Source organism: Camelus dromedarius, chromosome 16 (assembly GCF_036321535.1).
Source record: "Camelus dromedarius isolate mCamDro1 chromosome 16, mCamDro1.pat, whole genome shotgun sequence".
Classification (NCBI taxonomy): Eukaryota; Metazoa; Chordata; class Mammalia; order Artiodactyla; family Camelidae; genus Camelus; species Camelus dromedarius.
This window is the reverse complement of record NC_087451.1, coordinates 22,701,193-22,724,813: the sequence shown is the minus strand read 5'-3', so window position 1 is coordinate 22,724,813 and position 23,621 is coordinate 22,701,193. Positions and strand designations below refer to the sequence as shown.

General features: G+C 43.4%; 1 protein-coding gene across 1 annotated transcript in view; it reads right to left on the bottom strand.

The window, feature by feature from the left end:
- MYOCD (myocardin) overlaps window positions 1-23,621 on the bottom strand; it is an 83,602-nt gene that overhangs the window by 37,979 nt on the left and 22,002 nt on the right. Inside the window, exons 2-3 of the mRNA XM_010988101.3 lie at window positions 9,709-9,774; window positions 411-466 (exon numbers count right to left, since the gene is read on the bottom strand). Coding sequence (XP_010986403.2) covers window positions 411-466; window positions 9,709-9,774 — 122 coding nt within the window. The remainder of the gene's footprint in view (window positions 1-410; window positions 467-9,708; window positions 9,775-23,621) is intronic.

Genomic DNA, 23,621 nt, shown 5'->3' with positions numbered 1-23,621 from the left:
AGTTCCACAACCACAGGCCCTACCCTACCACTGAAGTGGATTTAAAATGATCTGACTGTTGCTGAGAAAAGACTGTCATGAAAGATAAGGCAGCTGTCAACCCACCTCACCTCCCTCGTTTCATGCCTCTTTGGCCCCATTCTTAGTGATTTCCCCCCTGACAGTCAGAAAGACTGGGGACTTCTTTTTTTTTAAGTTTACAAATAGCAGTTTCAAAGCTAACAGAATTGATCTCATTTCCACAGTTTTCAGTTCACAGGAGTAAGAACCCAGGTGGTGTGGGGGCAGGGATCCGGCCAATTGGTTGAGTTTGGAAGAGAAATTCTACCTGCTTTCACCCAAGCTTACGCATCTGGAGATCCCTAGCCTGGAGTCTAAGTTCAGGATGAGGGCAGTTTGCAGGGCGTTACCTTGTCACTATCCAAACGTTTTCTTTGCTCATGGAATTCAGGAGGGCTTTTCAGGGCTGAAACGGAAAGATACAGACGTGAGCAGAGGGGGCCTGGGGCACGGAGCAGCGCCGTGGTGCTGGCCTGTGTGCTTGCAGAGCGGTGCACAGTACAGATGTGATCGCCTTCATCAGGCCACAAGCAATGGAAGAGGGAAGGCCCAGAGGACACCACAGGAGACAAAGGAAGGTGGTCGTGAAGCCTGAAATAGGAGGCGCATCAGAGGCAGAATACGCGACAGGGAGAGAGGTGGCAGAGACAGGGCATTCCAAGATCTGGAGGAGGTACAGGCCGGGGGCAGGGGGCCGAGGCAAGGCTCTAGTTTTAGGGAGAGGGGGAGACTGGGGTGCCTGACGCCCCCTTTGGCTTTGCTCTGCCCTTGGGTGCAAAAATCTGGGCGGAAGGCTGCGGTCCGTGTCCCATATGCAGGAGGGAGCTCGTACTTTGGATCAGGTAGGTGGCTGGCCGGTCAGGAACATGCAGCAGAAGAGTGCTGAGTGATTAGCACAGAATCAGACTTTGAGGGCTGGATGAGACCTTGGAGAGGATGGGCGCCAGCTCCAACCCTGAGCAGAAGGGGGAAACGAGACCCACAGAACGGGACTGACTTGCCCAGGCAGTGTCACATAGGTAGGGCTAGGAGCCTAGGGCCTCTGGCAACCTAACTTCTTTCAAAGTGTGACGTTCAAAATACGAACAACCGGCAGACACCAGCACTGGTCAGTCGTGGCCACAGCCGCCGTGCACACCCTGGACTGCACGCCAGCCTCCCTTCTCTCCACGATGCTCTGCTCCTCCTCTTCCTGTCTCAGCAACCACTCACGATGACACAGTCAACTTGTGCCTTAGCAGAGCGGTAGAACGTCATCCTGTACAAGTCCACTTTTTTATTGGTTTTCCTGATCCCCTGGGACAATCACAACCCGGAACCATCAACAATTGCTTTTCATTAGAAGTGATGAGGTTGATCAGAGGTGACAGAATCACATCAAATACTTTTCCGGACTGTAGGTCTGGACAAGCTGGTGAATCACGTGATCCAGAATTATAATATTACTCTAACAGATATCTACTCTCAAGCGGCAGGCAAGGAAATAGTCTTCCAAATTTTGGCTGGTAGAAAAACAAACAAAAACTGGGTTTCTAGCCAGACAGGCACTTGGGGCTGTACGTGTGAATGTGAGTGTGTGCATGTGTGTGAGGGTGTGTCTCCCTCATTCAGCCCTTGGGATCATGCTAAACCTGAGCCCAGCTTTCAGATGGGCTTACTGCATATGGGACAGACGCCACTGTAGTCCTGGCATCTCGTTGACCACGTTATCCTCTACTGAGGATGCTGCTGGGGAAACCGCTAAGGCATCTCTCTAAATCTCCCTCCCTCGCTCCTACATTTGCAAAGCTGACCATAGGAATGTGCAGAAGAGGCTGTCTTGTGCCAAGGATAGTCACCAGCCCTGTCCTCCTCAATCTGACCACAGACTAAGAGGCTTCCTTTCCCATAGAAAAAAAAAAAGAATTGATCATGTTGCTAGAATATCACATTTCCCATCAACCTAACACCACCAGTTTCTCTTTGTTGCTTTTCACTCTTAAAATGAACCTCTCTGCAAACCTGCAAGGCCTTCTAAATGGCCTCCTCCCCCATCCATTTCTCCCCACTCAGCGGCTCTGAATCGTCTGGAGAAACGTGCAGGTCTATGGCATCACTCGTGCATTTTCTCTGACTTGGGCCTGGCCACCTTCCTGAGGAAGGAGCTTGCCTTCTGCTGCATTTGATCACAGCTGCAATTTATACTGACGCAGTTTTGAAACCACCTCCCATTTCCCCAGGCAACCAGATCCCACAAATTTGCCTGAAGTCCCGTGGGCTCTGGTGAATCTATACAACCTGAACCCCGAGGTCTTCGCTTCTGTCCGACAGTCTGGCGGTCACCTAAGGAGGTGTTACATACTGGGGAGGCTTAATGACTTTGGTAATCCAGGAAAGCACTGATTTTAGCGTGGCCTTCTTCGGTGGGTCAAAAGAGTAAGGCATCCTTCCCCTTAAGAAGCAACCTTGGCAGTGCAGCAAGAATCCATCCTAAGAAAGTGCTTATATTCCAGACTCAACTGGTTTTAACTGGGCTTCGGACTTAGGAGGAATTTGTCTGGTTCTCTCGTCCCAGACACTCTTCAATTCCTATCAGCAGGCTTATTAAGTTTTCTAAGAAATGCTGCACTTCCTGTATCTCAGCTTGTAGAGCCGTAATTCGTCAGTTCTCGGTGTTAGCAAGTCCCTTGGGACGAGATCGTCCGGCCTAGTTCTCTGACGCCAGGGGCACAAAGGTCTTCTGGGACGGGTGGGAGAGGCTCTGCCCATCTAACAAGGACTTGGGAAGGACGCCGAGAAGGGCCACACGCTGCCTTTTACCAAACGCTCTTCTTTTTGGGGCGTTATTAGGGCTTGGGCTTGGCCTGCCACAGCCCCCGTGACTGGCATTTGCCTTTTCTGTGACTCCAGAGAATGTGGGTTGGTCACCTCCCCTGAGGGGCAGCCAAGGCCGTAACGCATCACCCCTCCCCTTCCTCCTCTGAAGTTGACTTTCTGGAAAATACACGCAGGCCCTCTGCGGCCAGCCCTGGGAAGATAAAGGACAAAATACTGTACTTAAGAGACACTGACATTTAGGATCGAAAAGAAATGTGGATTTCCAAATTAAAAAAAAAAGCCAATGTGACTTCAAGTAAAAATACGGTTGTAAATTCAGCCAGCCACACATCGAACTCCTTCTCCCTGGAGGAAGATAACTTACTTCTCATGAGGGAATTTGTGTTTAGATACAGGCTAGTCCTATTTCTGTCCCCGCAGGCCCAGCTAATTTGGGGTCAGCTGTGTGTATAAACATTTGCTTACTTAGAGCTCAAAAAAGATTCCAAGATAAGGACAGACCTGCTGTCCCCTGCTTCTAAACTCTTGCTTCCAGCAGGAGCCCAGGAAAAGGAGAAGACAGGTGGTGGGGCCGCCATCCATCGGTTAAGGAGAAGGGCTGACTCTCCAGCATGGGGGAGGGGCCCTGGGGCTGGTGGCAGCTCTCATGGAAGAGGCAGGCCTGTGCCAGAGCCAACCTTCTCTCATGGAGTCGCTTACCACCAAGCCTGGACGGGGAGAACCTGACCCCTCTGGGATATGGACAAGGACCAAGAGGGAGCATCAAAGAGCCAGTGTCCTGGGGCAGCGGCTGGAGCAGTGTTCCTCAAAGTGCGGGCTCCTGGACCAGCATCTTCAGCATCAGCTGGAAAATTATCAAAAATACCAACTCTTGGGCCTCACCCCAGACCAACAGAATCCCAAACTCTGGGAGGGAGTGGGGGCACCCAGGGGAGCCTGTGTTTTCACAAGCCTTCCAGGCGATTCTGATGCCCAAGTTTGAGGAGCGCAGCTCTGGTGTTTCCCAGGCCAGCAGGTCCTGATCTGGAGTCTTGGGGAACCTGGGAGTCCAAAAAGGGAGCAATGATGTCTAGCATTGATTTCTCAGTATTTCAGAAAGCTGAAGAAGGGGGTGTTTGCCCAGAGAAAGGCTGCTTGGGCTAATGGAACTGTCACTTTGCACGGTTGCTGCCTAGAATCATAACAACTTGGTTGAGAACTGCTTGTTCCCATCAAAAAGCATTGGCTGGTAAGGTTATAAGCCATGAATTAATCAAAGACAGATAGATGGATTAATAATTCACGTATGGAAGGCTGTTTGGGAGGAAAACAAAATTAATTCAAACATAAGCTCTAGGGCAGTGATGGGTATAATTAAAGAAGTTTTGGGTGACTAAAATTTTGGGATCCGTCCCTTTGGCCTCTGTCCTTGCTTTGCCATCTATTTTTGGCACAGCCTTGCACAAGTCTGAGAGTCTTCCTGTGCTCTCAGGTTCCCACTTATAGAATGGGTTTAGTCTGCTTTCTCTCTGCCTCGCTTGTAAAGACAAACTGGATCATGGGTATTTTTCTTCAAAGCAAACAGGACCCATGAAGGCTTTGGAAATTGTTTGATCTCTTTGGGTTGGAAATAGGTTGCCTACTCAGTACCCAAATGATAGTCTTCGGGGTCTAAAAAGAGAGTATTTTCCCAGTGGAGTCTTGTAATGTTTAGAACCTGGCTTGCACCCTTGGAGAATTTAAGGCATCGTACATGAATACTTTGGAATTTCTCAGAAGGGTCCAAAGACAAATTCAAAGGATCAGCGTAATTACTGATTTACCAGTTTCTAAAGAACAAGGAACTAGAAAATCAAAGGAAAGAGGAGGTGGGGGTAGGGGAGAAGGAAGTGAAGGATTTTTTGACCCAAATGGGCTTGGCGTGAAAATCCAGGGCGCCTTTTCCTATCTCTGAATTGGAGACGTTAGAAGGAAGGGCAGAGGACAGATTGATCCCTTGTGCCGTGTTCTGCTCAAACAGCCAAGAGTGTGTGGTAGGTGCTGGGGGGAGAAGCCAAGTCAGACGGATGCACTGAGGAGAGGAAGGCAGGCTTTGCCCAGTCAACGTCCCAGAGCTATCAGGAAGCTGCGTGTGGTGTGGGGACAGAGCAGCCCCACCATTCCTCTTGCTATTCAGGAGAAGGATCACAGAGTTCAGGGGTTTACCAAGGCTTTGCAGTAAGTATGTGGCTGCTGAGGCTTGGATTAGTCTGCAAAACAAATAAAGGCAGCACCATTCATAGACAGCTCATCGCATCCTGCAATTCATTGACATCGATCAGGTCAGGGAACCCGGCTGCCCAGACATTTCACTCTGGCCCGCGGTGCGCTCTCTGAGGCTCTGCGGAGAAGTCCCAGCCTCTCGGGGGCCCTGGTCCTCTGTAATCCACTTCGGTTCTCTCATCTCGTTTTCTCCACTCCAGGAGAACAAACTGGACGTTCCCTCCTCTCTCCCCTAGGCGCATACAGATCAGCCCCGCTGCTCCAGCAGAGGGAGAGCGAGGGAAAGTCAGTTCTTTCCTTCAGTCCTGCCATATACTCACTCCAGTGTGGTAACTAAGCAGAGGCGATCTGGGGGACCCTTCTAGACTGCAGGCTCTTTGAAACAGAGTTCACACCTGACTCCTCTGGGTTCCACAGGGCTTTCCTCACAGCAGATGGTCAACGTATTTACAGAATGGCTCAATGACTTTTTTTTTAAGGAGAGTGATGCCCAAAGAAAAGAAAGTAGAGGAGGAAATTTGCATGAGAATGACCAACAGATTTGAGCCCCACAGGTCTACAGGGGAGGAGGCTGGACAATGAGAAAACAAAGAACCCTAACATCCTCTTGCAGTCTTGAGCATGGCAGGGAGGAGCGGGAGCAGGCGGTGAAGCCATCCCTCTGAATTCTACTTGATGGTGACAAAGGAAGCAACTCGAAATCTGCATTTTGAGATGCAGAGGTAGGATTTTGGAGAGGAGTCTAAACAATACATTCTTAAAGGAATATGTCAAGAGGCTATTTCACCGAGCTTTCATGACTATTTTGAAAAGGTGACCACCACAACTCACCCTATAAACATGAAAACAACCTTAGAACCCACCCTTGGGCCCATGCTTCTGGCTGGAGAATCCTTTCCCATTGTTTAAAGTTGTCTGAGAGGCTCTGTGCTGGCCTCAGGACCCTGCCCTCCTTGACTAAATTCAAGGGATGATGCCTTTAAATGCATTCAAAGCACCGGAAGGGGAAAATCCTAAACCTATAATGTGTACAAGTAAGAAGTGAGTAAATGATTCAGAGGGGTGAGTCCGGGGGTTTGTAAAAGAGAACTTGATTCTCTGATGGCTGCGACTGCTGGCTGCTCACTAGCAACTTGGAAACCTGCAGGATGCATGCCCAAGGAGGAGGGAGACAGGACATTCAGTCCATGTGGACTGGTCTCACTGGTCACTGAAAACCACACCTGGTTCTGCCCATTGGAATAAGTGGGGCAGAAACCTCATACTGAATTATCAGTTCGGTGTGCAGTTGAAGTAAGATGGGGTCACACGGCTAACTCAATGGGATTTTTCATTCACTCTTGGTCATAGGGAGGTGCAGATTATCATGTAGAACCTGAAGTTATTCCATTAAAACCATTTGGCATGTTTATATATATACATATATATCCCCCCCACCCCCCCAAATTCCAACTGAATGTTTTTGACCACAAAATACTTGATGACAGAAACTTCTAAGAATGTACTTTTAAAGTTTAAGTGATTCCTGTTGAATATTTGAGACAAGAGCCCTATGTCAGGATCAGGAGACCTATGGTCTGGCCTCAATTCTACTGCAACAGGAGGGGGCTGCATTTTTTTTTTTTTTTTTTTTGCAATGGACAATGCCCTTGGGATTGAACCTAATGCACAACTCAAGACTCATCCTGCCCAAAGAGAGCAGGCGTTTCTGTCGACCAGCTAAGAACAGCAGCGCCGTACAATAATAACATAAGGACAGTGAACAATTCACTTGGCCATCAGCTTTCAATGTACGCAACTGATGACAAGTTTGAAAATTCAAGGGGAAGAGCAGGGTGATTTCAGACTTTATGGGTAACAGGAGACGGTGTTAATAATTTTACCGCACGTGCATTTCAATTCTCACAGTGCAAGTTTGTACGGAGGATCACACTGAGCCCTAGCTTTGGGATGTTTGAAAAGTCTCCTAGGCCTTGCCAATCTCAGTTCTATGAGCATTAAAGATAATGGGTCTTGGACTTTGGACCAGGGGTTTTCAAACTCTGTTTGAAGAGGACCAGCACCCTGGGGAGGACAATGAGGGGTGTCAAGGAGGGATGAGGGGGGCCGAGTGAGTGGGGGAGAGGCTCCCAACACGTGTGTGTGTGTATATATACTTATACACACAGATACAACATAGAGTATCTTTAACTATTAAAAAATTGAAAATCATGAAATTAGATGATCTCTCCTGACTATTTATTGGCTTGCTTCCTTCCATTTCACCCCCTGCCTTTCTCCTTTCCTCTTTCCTTCTGCTTCAAAATTCAAATAATAGAATGAAGAAATCAAAAGCCCTCTTGCGGAACGTGAGTTTATACTACGTGTTTCTTCTCACCCTTTCCTCTCAAATCTCGTCTCTCCAAAGGACTGTCTTGCTCATTGTTGTCCCTACACACTATCCTGCATATATGGTCTGGTTCACAACGAAACATGTTGAATTTGATTGAATTGAAAGGGCCCTGAGACCATGGTCACCTTTACAGAGGTACCCGCGGGGGGGCTGAGCAAACAGACTGCAGGGTAATTAATCTCCAATTGGGCTGAGAGGCTAACCTTCTCCGCCCTAATCTCTCAGCAGGTGCTGAGGCTCGCAGAGTCTGGCTTCCCCAAAAGAGCTAAGTCATCAGCCAGGGCTGGGGCTGCAGTGGGCACCTGCTGTGACTCTGACATCTTTCCACAGCAGAATGACACCTTTGGGAAGCCTCGTTGAGAGGAAGTGGCTGACGACTACAGAAAACTGGTGATGCTTAATTAACCACTCTCGTTTTGCTGAATTAAAAAGAAAACGTTATTGCTTTTCTCATAGGACTTTTCTCCTAGCAATGATCTTCATGATACAATGGACTATGGATGCAAAATTTCTCTCAAGCAGTACTTCATTAATATGTACATTATTTGAGTCTGAAAATTCTGGAAAACAAAATATTATATCTTTGTTGGTCCCTACTCCACAAATGGACGTTTCATTTGCACAGTTTATATTGGGGTGTTATTTAAAAACATATCATAGGGTTCATTTCTATCTTTATGAGGTGTTTTTACTGATTCCCTGAGATTTAACCCCAGAAGCCTCAAAAAGAGGTTTATTCTCATCCAAATGCCAGCTGCAAGGCAAGACCCAGGCTCAGAGATTCACAGTCCAGCACACGGGCTGAACTTTAGATGAGGCGCGAACAGCTTGAGCAGACTGAAGGGCACTGGGTCTCTCTACTCCAGTTTCCTTTCCAGAACCAAGGGAAAGAAACGCCCACGAGGGAATCGATTATTTTAACCCACTGAAGTTGACGTGCGTATCCCATATTCCAGGGCGTGTGGTAGTCTGCGATCTGTTGTGAGGATCCCAGTGGGTGGAGCTACACTGGTCTACAATCCACTCTCAGCGAACCATTCTTTCAGGCAGTAGTTAAACAAGTTAGCATCCACACACCTGCAGCAGGGCTCAGAGAAAGGCTGGCCCGGTCAGCCTGGAGTGAACACGTACTCAGCGGCCCTGAAGTCTGCAGCCCCTCTCGTGTTTCAGCGCCTGCCCTGCTGGGCTAAGATGGAACAGGCCGCACAGACTTGCTCTGTTGGTTTCTCATCTTACTTGTACATACTTCTGCAACAGCCTCTCAGTTGCAGGGGTGAGCTGTTTCTTCTGTGCTAAGCAAACCTCTAAAAAAATTTTTCTGCTATAAGGGGCACCTGCCGTTTAGTGGCTATAGGGCTCAGCCATGAACGAAGAGCTACATGGGAATTACCAAAGGAAAGGGGCTGAAAAATTCTTAGTTCTGTTCTGGCTCTGAAGCGCAGGCTGTATTTAAAGTGTTTAGACCTTGGGTCACTAGGCACCAAGGTTACGAATTGCAGGACACTTCTCAAGGGCAAATGCTTGCTGCCTACTTAACGCTGATGGAACCCAGGTTTCTGCAAGAGTCATTACGGATCTTGACTTTTAAACTGACCTATGACTTAAGGAGCTTCAACTGACTTCATTCATATGCAGTGTTTCCCCTATTTCTATGGATAACCAAAAGTTAGCCTCGATTGCTCAGTTGGTAGGAAATTTCAAACGTATCTTCTAAAAGACATGATACTGCCTCTTCTTTGACCCAAATTATGGCCAGGAATTCAACGTTATACCATTTGTGCTTGAATGGCATCGCTGCTCACTACTCTATAAAGGAAGCACTTGACAAATATTCAGTTAGTTGTGGACTCAAGTACCCAAAAAGAAGTGAAACGGAGGGGGTGAGGAAAAGATGATGTGATTAATGCTTCCAGAAAGAATAGTGACCGTATCCAATTCTAAAAGAAGGAGAGGGGGAAGGGATGTCCATAGTGAATTGTGTTCACTGTATAAACACACCCACCATTTTGGGATTTTAGGTACAACCGATATGATTAAAGGGGAGTAGCATTTGGGGAAAAGCCTCCAAGATCTGGGATTTCTCAGACACAGTCTGAGGATCTTAGGAGACCAATCTTTGGAATTAGACTGTGCTTTCCAGTTCCCCAACTGCACGGTCCCACAGCCGGTATCAGTCAACGAGAGACGCAGGTACTCACGTGGTATTATGCCTTGGTTAGCCAGCTGCTCCTGGGTCCTTCTCTGTTGAAGTCGTAACTGTAAAACTTAGAAAAGCAAGTGTTAGGTTGTGAGTTGGGCTAACACTGACTACAGTCACTCACATCTGCTTCGTACGTTTTTGGCATCACGCTTCTCACTTTATTTCTAGAAGAGTTCTGGAAATTTGTGTGGGGGACATTTGCGTTTTTGTCATAGACCTGGAGAAAGGAGGATGGGAGAAGCTGAGGGGGTCGTAGGGCTTTGTAGCAAGTGGGTAACAACCAGAAATCAGAAGACTTGTCTCCTCTTTGGAGAGAATGCTATTCTCTCAGCACCAGGCTTCTGCTCTCCCCACTAGCCCTCCTGGGAGCTGAACCCCATCAAATAATGCAGAGACTCTGGCCATGATTTCAAAGGAAGAGATGCAGTAGAGAAAGCTTGGTCTCTCCAGTCTCACCTGGGTTCAAATCCCATCTCTAGCCCCTTCAAAGGTGGGTCAATCTGGGCAAGTTGCCCAACCTCTATGACCCCCAGTCATGTGTAAATGGGGACACCTTGCAGGATTGCTATGAAGTCTGGTGAGACAAGGCAAGCAGGTTGCTTAGCAGAGCGCCTGGCACGGAAGTCATCAGTAAGTGGTAGTACTATGAGAATCTGCAATCCACCTGGAAATTCAGAGAAGGGCTACTGGAGTCTTGCTTTGCTCAGAAAAACATTGTAAAACGTCCAAACTGTCAGTTATAAAACTTTATGTTACTACCCCTATGCACAAATAGATAATATACCGTATATACATTTATATGTCTAAGTAATTATATACATGATACACACATTACGAGTGCAGTGCTTATGATTTTCTCCTCCTCACTCCTCTCCCCCTAAAACATCCATCTTTGGACATGTACATTTTGTCAGGGAGATTCTGAGTTTGCCATCTTGGTTCCTGGGTTTACGCTACCCAGGATAAGGAAAGAGAGAGCAGAAATTTTCAAAGAGAGGGATTGGCTTAATCACTTCATAATGAAAAGAGAGAACAAAAATTGCTTTTATGAAGATAAAATTAGAATGGAGGTAAGAGAAGCAAAAATGAAAAGGATATGTAGCCTGGCTTTTAAGTTGATCATTTCAGAGTGAGGCTTCAGAGCACATGCAACCCTAAGATACACTGAAAGAACAATGGAGGAATAATTTTAAAAAGCATCTCTATGGGTTTTGAATTGGACTCTCACCAACCTTCTTTGGGAGAGACCAATGTTGCTGAATTGCTTGTAATTACTTTTGGGGGCTAGACTGTGCTTTATTGGAGAGCTTCATATAACTCCATCTGGGGACCGGATAACAAAGAGGGCTAAATCATTTCACTTTGTGGACAGAGGAAAATGACAGGAGAGCCACAATTTACGCCCTCCTTCAGACCGACCCTCTCACTAACAAAAACTGTAAAATGTGAAAAACAACTACCCGAGGAGTCTGAATAATAACAAAATCAGGCAGATTGTGGGGAGGAGTTGAAACCTGGAGAAGTGACTTACGTGGGGGTGAGTTTCCCATTTTGGGGTGGGGGCTTTGCCTTGAGGGTGGCCTGGAGTCATGAAGTGGCAAGTCATAGGTAGTTAAAACTTCACTAGAAAACCTGCTCATCTTTCCAGCCAGAGGAACCAGGGAAAGGGGCCCAGGCAACTGGGGTAACCTGCAGGGGAGGGAGCTGGAGAAGGAGGGGATTCCCTGGCTCCGCGTCTGAATCTCTCCGCAAGTTTCCGGTTGATCCCTTGATGATGTTTCCATGGGGCAGATTCAAAGCAGCACAGCAAAGGTTTAAAACTAAACTGAAATCTGAACCTCTGTGCACATAGGTACGAGAGAGCTAAAAGTGTGACTCTCCCTGGGTTCGCTGAGGGCTAAAACAAAAACACCAGCATTCTCCTGAGGATTATAAAAGAACTCAGAGTCTATGTAACGTAAGACTCACAATGTCCAGGATGCAATCCACAATCACTCGACACACAAAGAATTGGGAAAATGCGACCCATTTCAAGTGGGGAAGACAGTAACAGATGCAACTTAAAATGACCCAGATATTACAATTGTCAGACAAGGACTTTAGATACTTTCAACTACGCTCAATGAAATAAATCGAAACGTATTTGAAATGAATGTGAAGATAGGAAATGACACCAGCAAACTAGAATACGTAAAAAGAAATCAAATGGAAACATTAAACTTAACAGTCGAATATCTGAAAAAATTCACTGAAAGGGGTGAAAAGAAGAATGAGTATCAGAGGAATGAATCAGTACCTTTGCACATAGGTCAAAGTGAGAAAGAACGGGAAGAATAATGGAAAACGTGGACAGTCTCAGGTATCTGTGTCACAGTATCAGAAAATCTAATATTAGACAATTAGAATCCCAGAAAAAGAGCAGAAAAATAAGTAATGGCCAAAACATCCCAAATTTGGTGAAAAACAGAAATGTACAGATTTAGAAAGTTCAACAAGCCCCAAACTAGACATATTCACAAAAAACCACACTTAGAAGCATCATAATCCAATGGCCGAAAACCAAAGAGGAGAAAAGTCTCAAAAGCAGCCAGGAAAAACAACACATGGCCAAAATGGAAACCTTGATTTAAACTACTACAGACTTCTTATCAGAAATCATGGAGTCTAGAAAACAAAACAAAATGAAAACAAAATTAAAAACTGCCAACCTAGAATAGAAAATGTCCTTGAGGAATGAAGACAAAACTAAGGTATGTTCAGGTAAAGGAGAAGTAGGGTAATTTGCTGCCAGCAGACTTTTACTACAATACATGCTTAAGGAAATGCTTCAGGCTGAAGGGAAATGATCTCAGAAGGAAACCTAGATATTCAAGAATGACTAAAGCACCATCAGAAATGGTAAACAGCTTGGTAAATTTTAAAGACTTTTTTCTCTCTAAGTTTACACATATATAGATATATAACTATGTAGAGAAAAATTATATCATTGTCTTGTGATGTTCTTAAGGCAGGTAGACGTAAGACAGGTAATAACTAGAACATAGAGGGCCCTTCATTACAGCAAGGTTTCTACACTTTGCATGCAGCGGTATAATATTAACAATAAGTAGACTGTGAAAGATTAATTATGTATATTGTAACCCCTAGAGCAACTAATAAATGAAAACAGAAATCATTTAAAAAATCAATAAATTAAAACAATGTTAAAAAATATTCAGGTAATCCAAAATAAGGCAAGAAAAGGGGAATATAGAAACAAAAAGTAGAGGGACAAGCAGAAGACAAGTAAAATGGTAAACCTAAATCCAAAAACATCAACAATTACATTAAATATGAATGGTCTAATCCACACTCAAAAGGCAGATTATCAGAAGGGATAAAAAAGAGCAACATTCAATTATATGTTGTTTACAAGAGACACATTTTACACATAAAGACTTAGATTGGTTAAAAATAAATAGATGGAAAAAAGATACACCATATGAACAGTAATCACAAGTTGGAATGCCTACATCTGTATCAGTTAAAATAAACTTCAAGTCAAAGAGTATTATCAGAGATAAAGAAGGGGCATTTCATAATTATAAGAAAGATCATTCATCAGGAAGATCTAGCAATTATAAATTGATAGGTATTTAATAAGAGCCTCAAAATACATGAAGCAAAATCTGACAGAATTAAAGAGGTAAACTGACAATTTCAAAATCATAGTAGGAGACTTTAAGGTCTCTCTCAATGTTAGATAGAACTAGATAAACATGACATAGAGGATTTGAACAACAATATCAACCATCTTGATTTAACTGGTATTTTTAGAGCTCCACACCCAATAACTACAGAATTAATATTCTTCTCAAGTTCTCATAGTAATTTGCCAAGATATAGTAGGCCATAAACCAAGTTTCAACAAACTCACAGAAAACTGAAGTTATATAAAGTCTTTCTCTGATCACATTGGAATTAATTAGAAATCAGAAACAATACGCTATTTAGAAAAATACTAGACAACAACTTCTAAATAATGCATAGGTCAAAAAAGAAATCATGAGGGAAAGTAGAGATATTTTGAACTAAATGATAATGAATATACAACATATTACAGTTTATGGGATACAGCTAAAGCAATGTTTAGAGGGAAACAGAGTTTTAAGGAGAATGATTTAAATAACCAATGACCTAAGTTTCTACCTTAATAAGCTGAAGAAGAAATATACCCAAAGTAAGTAGAAGGAAGAGAATAATAAAGATTAAGGGCAGAAATCTTCAAAATAGAAAGCAGACCAGTACCAGCAAAAATGAACAAAACCAAAGGCTGGTTCTCTGCAAAGACCAACAGAGCTGAAAACCCCCCAGCTAAAGTGATCCAGAAAAACAAAAAACTTAAAACAAAGAAAAAGAGAAAGAATAATTTTACCAATATCAAGAATTTAAAAATGAATTATTACTATGATCCCTAGACATTAAAAAGGATAACAGAAAAATATCATTAACAAATTTGAGCCAATACATTTGACAATTTAGATAAAATTTCTTGAAAATTACAATTTACCAAAATTAATACAAGAAACATAAATCTGAATAGTGCTATATTTAATAAATTACACTGATTACCAAAAACTTGCCCCTCCCCTCAAAAAACCCTCCAAGCCCAGATGGTTTTACTAGTGAATTCTGTTAAAATATTGTGATTAAGATATTACTTTCCAAGTTCTCCATCAAATAGCTTCCATATTCTACATATTATACCAACAGTAAGAATCCTCAATTATTTTATATTTCAAAATCATAGATCTTAATTTAATAAAGGGAAGAGTTTAGAGCTATCCCATTATTAGAGTCAATCATTTTGAAGCCTGTTTCAGTTCTCTAGATATTAAGCTATTTTGACTTAGACTGAGTGTATTAAGGTAACAAAAGTACAAATGGAAGAGAAAAATATAAAAACATTTTTGAACAAAAAATTGGAAGAACTTGGTGACATGAGGGAAGAGAGAAATAAATATCCTCATATGTGGAATCAGATGTATGGTTTGAGGCTAGACTATAACTTTAACTTATCCCAAATAGTTGGCAAACTACATATACCTCTGCCATTTACTAAGGAATTTTCCTTTGCTCACTGATTTGTAATGTCACCTTCATCATTTAGTAAAGTTCTAATATAAGCCATGATTTGTTTCTAGGTGCCAAGTTCTAATTTATACCTCTTATCCTTTTCTCTCTTCTTAGCAGCAAAAGAAGTAAATGTTTTCTGTTTTAAGATAGGAGACAGAGTACACAACTGATTCCTATAACAGAAATGAGAGTTTAAAAAATCTGTACCTTCACAGGAAAACGGGATTTCTTAGTGGATTGGAATTGTATGTAATCTCTGAGACACAACATGCATATGGAATTGACTGGATTGGAAAACCACATCCCAAGACATATGCAAGTGAGTGACTGAAAGCCATGCCAAGAATCCTCCTTGCCTTGGAGCAGCAGACAGTACAAGGTTCAATGTATCAGGACTGTTAGTTGGGGTAACAAAGCAAGAGGTCAGCCTTTATCATGTCCTGCACCTCTCCACGCATTGGACTAGGCATTGATTACATGGGATGGGACTGTCCCCAAGTAAGAGCAGTAAACATGGCATCTTGGGAGACAGATGGGTGGGCTCCAGGATGTTGGTAATAACCAAGGGGGTCAAGAATTCTTCACTCTGTGACTAGCTACTGGTCATCCTGTGCCTCTCTTCCAATCCCTGAAATCAGATCAAAGCACACATGTCAGCAACATGTCTTTTCCCCACAGACTGCGCTCACCTGCGCATCAGACAGTCTAACAGGTATCCACAGGGCACGTGTGAGGGTGCGATCGAGAATCACCTAACCCGGGAGGAATGTCAGCACCACGAAAGAAAGACTCCAAACTTACAACAAAACAGTGTGAACAAATGGAGCAGGTCTTTCTCAGAGACAAGCAAGAGAATTTTCATTAATTACCAATATAATAAAACAACCACCCCCTACACATTAGGATGGCTACTTTAAAAAAAAAAAGGAAAATAAACAAGTGTTGACAAAGATGTGGAGAAACTGGAACTCAGTGCACCGCTGGTGGAATGTAGAACAGTTCAGCTGCTATGGAAACCAGTATAGTGGCTCCTCCAAAACGTAAAATATGGAGTAGCATATGATCCAGTAATCCCACTTCTGAGTACACAGCCAAAAGAAAAGAAAGCCGAGAGACACTCATACACCCATGTTCAAAGCTGCATTATTCACCTTAACCAAAAGGTGGAAATAACCCAGGTGTCCATCAATGGATGAATGGACAAACAAAATGTTGTATAGACATACAGTAGGATATTATTCAGCCTTAACAAGGAAAGAAATTTGGACACATGCTACAGCATGGATGAACTTTGAGGACATTATGCTCAGTGAAATAAAGTAGTCACTAAAGGACAAATATTGTATGATTCCACCTACATGAGGTATCCAGAGCCATCAGTCATAGGGACAAAGAACGGTGATCGCCAGGGGATGACAAGAAGCGGGGGCGGGGAGTTACTGCTTTACTGAGCATCAAGTTTCAGTTCTGCACGATGAGGAAGATCTGAAGATGGATGGTGGTGATGGTGGTACAACCGTGTGAATGTGTTCAATGTCCCTGACCGTACACTTAAAAATGATTAAAATGGTCAATTCTACGTGTGTTTTAAAACACATAAAAAAATAAAATGGAAAAAAATACACCAAAAGTCAAAGCAAAACCTAATTCACCAAAATAAACAAACTCAAGTGGATGGCTGAATATGAGAATGAAGACAGTTAAAGATGAATTAGTAAGCTGGAAGGCCGGGCTGAGTCAGTCTCTCAGAACGTAACATGAAGCGGTAAAGGGTAGTAAGCGAAAGCAATACGAAGTCAATGTGGAAACACTGCAAGATACAGAAAAGCTTCCGGGAAAAAAAAATACTCATCCCTGAACTAGAGGTAACTCTCAACAACATTAATTCAGGGACTTGAGGTCCTTTTTCTTTGTGTTCATGTGGCCTCACATTTAAGTTTTCCTTCGTTAGCTGCTTTGTAAAGGAACAGATCACAGATACATTCCGATGCCATTGAATATCCTTCAAAAGATGCGATTTTAGAAGCTGCATGGTATCTCATTTTTTGGTTATCCCACAAATGATTGAATATGCCTATTACTAAATAATTCATTTGTTTCCATTATTTTACCATGAAAACCCACAGTGGACATTCCTGGTAGTTGATGTGACTTTAGGACACGCTCTTAGAAGTGGGCTTGTCTGAAGGCTTTCGGTCCATAAAGCAAATGGCTGTCCTGAAAGGCCATTCTGCTCTCCTCACTAGCGAAGTGTGGCTGGGTTGCCCAGCGCCCTTGGCCTTGCTGCTCGCGTCTCTAGGAAGCTGCTGCAATCCTTCCCTGCAGAGAAGGTGGTGGCCTGGCTGCCAGTTCAGTGCTCCAAGCCTACAGGGAGAGGCCGGAGAGCCAAGGACAGGATGACCTTGGCAGTGGCACATGTCCCTGGGAGGCGGAAACCCTACCTATGCGGCTCTGGCGAAGCAGCCTTTCCCTCTGGGCACAGCTGCCCTCGGCAGCTGCCCTCGGCTACTGCCCGGCCTCCGTCCCCGAGTGTCCCTTCCTGCTTTACTGCGCAGTACCGCCCTCTCTGCTTTTAGCTTGCTGTGGCCATGTGTGTCCCCAGAGCTCTTGGCAAACTTCCACTGATCCACCGTAGCTAAAAATACTCTGAGCAGAGGACTGCTTTTTGGCCCAAGTCTCCCCCTAACCCCCAGTTCCAACCACCTCCAAACTACAGGCGTCCGTGGAGTCTTCTCCTCCCTTCCTTTGAGACCATATGGTTATCTTCGGGAGGCAGGTGGGTTCTTGGTGTCTCTTCCATGTCATCCCAACACATTCTCATGGTCTGGCATTTGGGTGTCAGTCTTTTTTAGCTTTCAGAAAGAAATCAATTTTTTCCTCTATTTTTGCATTCCTTTTGTCATTGCCTTCAGAACTGGGAGTCATGTTTGCATTCAAGTTGCTTCTTGACACAGAAGTTCTGGGCTCTCAACTCAGATTTTCTCATCTGTCTGGCTTCTTGTCCCAGGATTACACTATCTGAATTATTCTGGACTTATGATAGATTTTCATGCCTGGTAGGGAGAATCTTATATCACCCTTCTTGACTACTCAAGCCTCCTCACCCCCACCCCACCAAATGAATTTCAGGATGTGAGTAGCGAGTTCCACCATCACCCAGGAACTTACCTCTCCAGAAGCAGAGGGCATATGTCCCTTTAATAGTCTATCATTGTAAGTGTGGACACTATCCAGTCAGGGAGGCATCACCCTGTTTAATTATTATTAAAGAATATACGGAAACCTCTGGATCAAGTATAGTGCAGGACCAGGAACAGGTTCCCTGCACGCGACTGGGGCTGAGACTGGGTCCCCAACTCAAGAATGGGAACTAGAATATCTCTACGCGACCAGACCCTGTCCCTTGCCTGTGCCCAGCAGAGGAACCAAAGCCATCCAGGATGGAAAGGACCAGGTGCAACTGTGAATGTCTCTTCAGAGTTTCAGGCTGAAGAGGAGGGAAATGCCAGGATTGATGGACATCACGATACTTCTCTTCTCACACAGGCAACCACCTCTGCCACATGCCCAGAGCTGGGCGGTAGATGTTTCCCAATGCAGAAGGCAGACAGCATGATGGAGCAGGGTGTGAAGGGAAAACAGAGACTCAACTCTGTCTCCACCAAGTTGTGTGGCCTTGGGCAAGTCACTGTGTCCATGTGTCCTGGCCTTCTCAGCTACTGTCAACAATAAATCATAGTAACTCATTGCACAGGATTATTGGGATGGAGTTAATGAGTTAACCACTTTCTAAACAAGGCTCTCTGGACGAGGCTGCCAAGCGCCCTTCTGCTTTTTATCGCTAATGGGCGCTTCCAGAGAAAGCCTGCCTGTTTGGTTCCGGTTACAGAATTACACGAAAAGGCAGCTTTAAGTTGTACAAGGAGAACTAATGTACAAGTTAAAGAGTGTCGTTGCTGCCTTTAAGTATTGGCCATGCCCAGGGCTGCCAGCTGCTGAGGGGAGGTGATGAAAACTGGGAAGGATCTGTCAGAATCTTGTAGGAAGAGGGGACTGCAGACACAGGAGTCACTCAGCACACAGAGCGAGGTGGGAAAGGCAGAGGGCAGAAAAAGGAGAGGAGAAAAGCAGCTCAGTATGGTGCTCAGTAACTCACCACGGAGCAATTCTTCCTGTTCGCTTAGTCCTTCTCCCTGGCACTCTGGCACTGGCTGAACTGAAAAGTACCAGTCTCTGAGACAGAAGTTCTTACATAAATCATCTCATTGAAACCTGTCCCACTAATCCCACAGCTGTATGAATTCTGATATCTCTGTCACAACTCACGAGGCCCAGAGGGTGTAAACAGCTCATCCACGGCCATGGAGTTACAAAGTGAGGAAAGTGAATTTCCATCCCATGTTTTTGGACTCTAAGGTTTTGCATCCCAGGTGCAAATTCCAAATGAAGTCCTATTTGGATGATAAAATTGTCACTTCTACCATGTGAAATCTTATGTTTTAATGTATTTCTTCCATTTGAGGGGTTCCTTTCAAATGAAGAATCAGGAGCCACTAGAACATGAGGCATGTTTCACGCTTCCTGCCTCCTCGGTAACTCAGCATAAGGAACCCTCAGCTCAGCATCACTAGCCATGGTGTCTCCATAGCAACAGTCATGTAGGGTACCATTCTCTTTCTGGAGCCAAAAGGCAGCTATTCTAACTGATGTAGGTGATGGGCTCCCCAAGACTCAGGTTAGGATAAGGCTCTGAATGATCCCAGGCTCTGACGGCATCACACAGAGTTGTTGCCATGGTTTTGGTGAGAAGTATTGCTTTTCTGAGTATTGCAAAACACTTTATGTTCCAACCCCGTGTTCGCTCATTCCTGACAGAGTGGAAAATGTGTCTCCTTGGCTGAAATGTTCCTCTTGAGTCCAGCCCAAAGATGACATTTTTAGGAAAGTTTGAGAAGAATCTCGTGGCTGTTACTGAGTCACGATAGAGTAGAAATGGATCTTTTCTATTTAAAGAGTTTTGTGCTACTGTTTGAAAATGTCACATTGCTAGGGAACGGGGGAAACGGAAAACTTTCCGTTTACCATCAACAAAGAAAGATCGTTAGAGAATGTGAAGCAGCAGAGTTTAAGGGAAGCTCTGTTACCTGTCGGACTGAAATGGAAGGAGGCTGATGGGAGTTTGAGTTAATAGCGTTGGTCTGAATAAACTTGCTGCTCTAGAAAGGATCACGCATCTGGAATATAGCACATAGAATTCTAGACCCTCCTCTGCTCCTACACAGAATCTCTCTGGATCTCAGCTGCACTATAAACCAACGGAAGACATTAGCTTAGATCAGGATTTCCCCAATTTACCTGATATTAAAAGTAATTTGAAAAAACCCACATTTCTTTGGGATCTTTCCTGGAGACCATAGTCCAATAGTTCTGGGGTTTATTGGAAATATATTTTAACAAACATTCTAGGAAATTCTAAGGGGAAAAGTAGGTTTGAGAAATAGACATAAGAAATTCTATTAAGTGCAAAAATGAGACCATGTTTTTATACTATTTTGTGTATTGCCTTTTCACTGGCAATATATTGTTACTTTTTGTGTATGTGTGTATATGTAGACCCTCATTTCTAGTGACTGCATAGTATTTTGTCATGTTTTAATATCTGTTAAACAAATTCCCTTTTATCATTTTTACTGCACACAATTTTTTTCCTCCAGAAATGACGTATCACTTTGCGCTCCTACTGGGACTACTGGAGGGTTCCCATTTCACTACGAACTTATTAACAATGGATGTTGCTATTTTAAAAAAAATAAGCTTTGCTAATTTAGTAAGTAATAATAGTTTCTCAATGTCCTTTCTAATTAGCCAGACATGTTTTCATGGGTTTGTTGATTATTCATATCTTTTCTTTTGTGAATAGCCTGATAACGTGCTTCACAGATTTTTCCATTGGGATTATATTTTCTAATAGGTTTGGGAGAGCTACTTATAACTGAGGCACACTAAACACAGTCATACATGTTGTAAATGTCCCCTGGTTTTTAGTTTCCATTCAATTTTGTTTGTGGTGATTTTTGGCATTTAACATTTCTATATGCAATCCTTTAAAAAAAAAACTCTTGTGATTTCCATCTTTGGTATATATTCAGAAAAATCTTCATCTCCAGATTATATACTTTAATGTTCTTAGATTTTTATGGTTTTGATTCTTGCATCTGACTTTGCAATGCATCTGGAATTAATTTTAGAAATTAAGAATAAAATTAGAATAGGCCTTAATTATTTTTTCAAATTGTTAACTAATTATCCTAACAATTAATTTCTAATCAAATGAATTTTAGGTGTCAGTTTTGTCACATAATAGATACTTCTATACCCTTGAATCTGATTTTGCTCTTTCTTTATATTCTGACCTTGATATTTTGTTTTGTAGGCTGGGTTTATCCTTGACTTAAATATTCATTTTGTATGGTGTGGGAGTCTAATTTGGGATGCCCTCAGCTCCTCAGTTATAAAATCCTTGTTTAGATTACTCAAATCAAGCCTTTAGAATGATTTCCAAGTAATTACAAGGTTTCAAGAGACCACATAGTAGAAAGTAATGTCTATGCACGGCAGCAATGGAGGTGACACAGCAAATTAAGACAGAGCTATGTATTCATGGAAATGCTTCCATACAACAGGTAGGGAAAGTTTAATCCCATAACATCGGAGCCTGAATCAGTTCTGAATGCGCTGAGTTTAGGGAAAAGGGAACAGACAAAAAAAAAAAGAGAAAGCAAGGATGGGGGAAAGGTAGAAAGAAGAAGTAAAAAAGAGAATGAGTAGAAAAAAGGCTTAATATTTTTTGTATTGTAAGAAGAATACTTGTGTGTGTACAAATATCTATTCCAATGGGAGCTATGAATTCATACGTATTTAGTAGAGAATAAAAGATACATTAAATCAGGGCCATACGAGGTCCTGCCTTGGGAAGGAAATGAGAGGTAGGCCAAGGGTCTTGGCAAAACTCTGGATTTTTAAGGCTGTGCTTTCCCCCACATCATGAGCTGGTCTCCCTGGGCCCAATATGGAGGTGATTTTAATTCTGAAGGCGGGAAAGGGGGAGGCAGAAGGGAAGACAAGAGGAAAGAAGGAAGGAAGGAAGGAAGAAAAAAAAGAAACCTACTTTTATCCTTACACATTGTAACAATTTCACAGTTAATCTGGCTATTTGCTCAACTGCTTAGATAATTTGGAAGCAGCAAAATGGTGGCCAGAATTATTCATTCGAGCCATCCATCCCGCTCCAATGAACTAGGTAATCAGCCAACCATACTTGAGTCTGCACTATCCTGACAAAGCCAGCAGGTCCAACTGAAACCCAGAAGTCTCTCCTACTGCCACTGAAAGTGGAGAAGAGAGGCCTTTTCCTTGGTTTGGTATAGGAGACTTCTCAGTGCTTCCTGCAATATTATTGTCCCCAAACAGTAACACTAGGTGTCTTCGTGTTTCCCAACTCTTCAGCCATTGTTAATTCTTGTTTATTATTTTCTATCTAGAGTATTTCATGGGCCTGTGAAGTTGAATCACCCAAAGAATCACAAAGAAGTTGCTGGGATCTGTGTGTTAAGTTTCTATTTGGTCCATCTAAATAAACCACCACTGTGAACAGCATCCTCCTTCCCCACCACTTCTCCCATGTTGCCATGGATACACTGCCTTCCTAAGACCATCATATTATTCACATGTGACTGATTTTCTGTCCTACCCTTCTACCACTCAACTGTTTTTTCTTTTCCTACAAAATCCTCCATTTTTTTTTGTAAGCAAATTTCTCTTAAGCCTCGCTTTGCCTGTGGTCTCTGGGCAGCCTACTTGGCCACAACCTTTACAGCCTCTAAGAATGGTCTCATTTTCTAAAGGAACACCAGAACGCATGGTCTAACAAGATTTTTTTTTCTGAATTACAATTTGTATGTAAATGTTACCAAAACCACAACATAATTTGTATTTATTTTACATTTAGTAAGTCATCTTTTGGGGGGAGAAATAAATGAAAAAAATACCCCCCAAAAGGTGAATGATAATAGAAGACATGTCCTCACTGAATCAACTATATACTCATCATTCAGAGAGAATCATCTTCCTCTCCTTCTAATGCTCCAAAATTCCAGTCCAACAACAGCTCTGCCTTGATTATGAGGGAAGGTGAAAATAACACCAATTCTGTGACATGAACCGAAAAGTCTTCTTCCAACAGCACCTCGAAGTAATAATACAAAGCAGTCATCCCTCTGGGCTCCAGCCTCCTCACCAATGAAGGACAGGATGGACTAAGTTAAAAATCAGATACTCTCAAACTTCACAAAACACTAGAAACATTTTTTAAGCTGAAATTCTACATGGAAGGGAAAAAAATAGCACTAGGGTGCACAGCAAACGCAGAACCTCCCATGAAATGTGAGAGCTCCGTGGAGCAGAGTTTGAAAAATCGTTGGGTTAGATTGTCCCTAAACCCCTTCCAACTTAGATACGTTATTTTTGTGATTTCGATCTAAAAAATCTCAAACTTCCTCCGAGACGTTACTTAGGAACAGATGGAGGGTTTTCATCCAGGAGCGAGGGGGGAGGGGTGGGTGACGGTGTCGTCGCACCAACAGAACCCTGTTTCCCCAGCCCATCTTGGTCCTTTACACTCTCCTTGCTGGAGACCGAAGCCTCGGGACGTGCAGGAAAGCTCCCGTTTTCCGTGGAGGACCACGCCCAGGTCTCTTAGCAACAGCAGAGAGGGAAGCAGCTGCCGTCAACAGATGG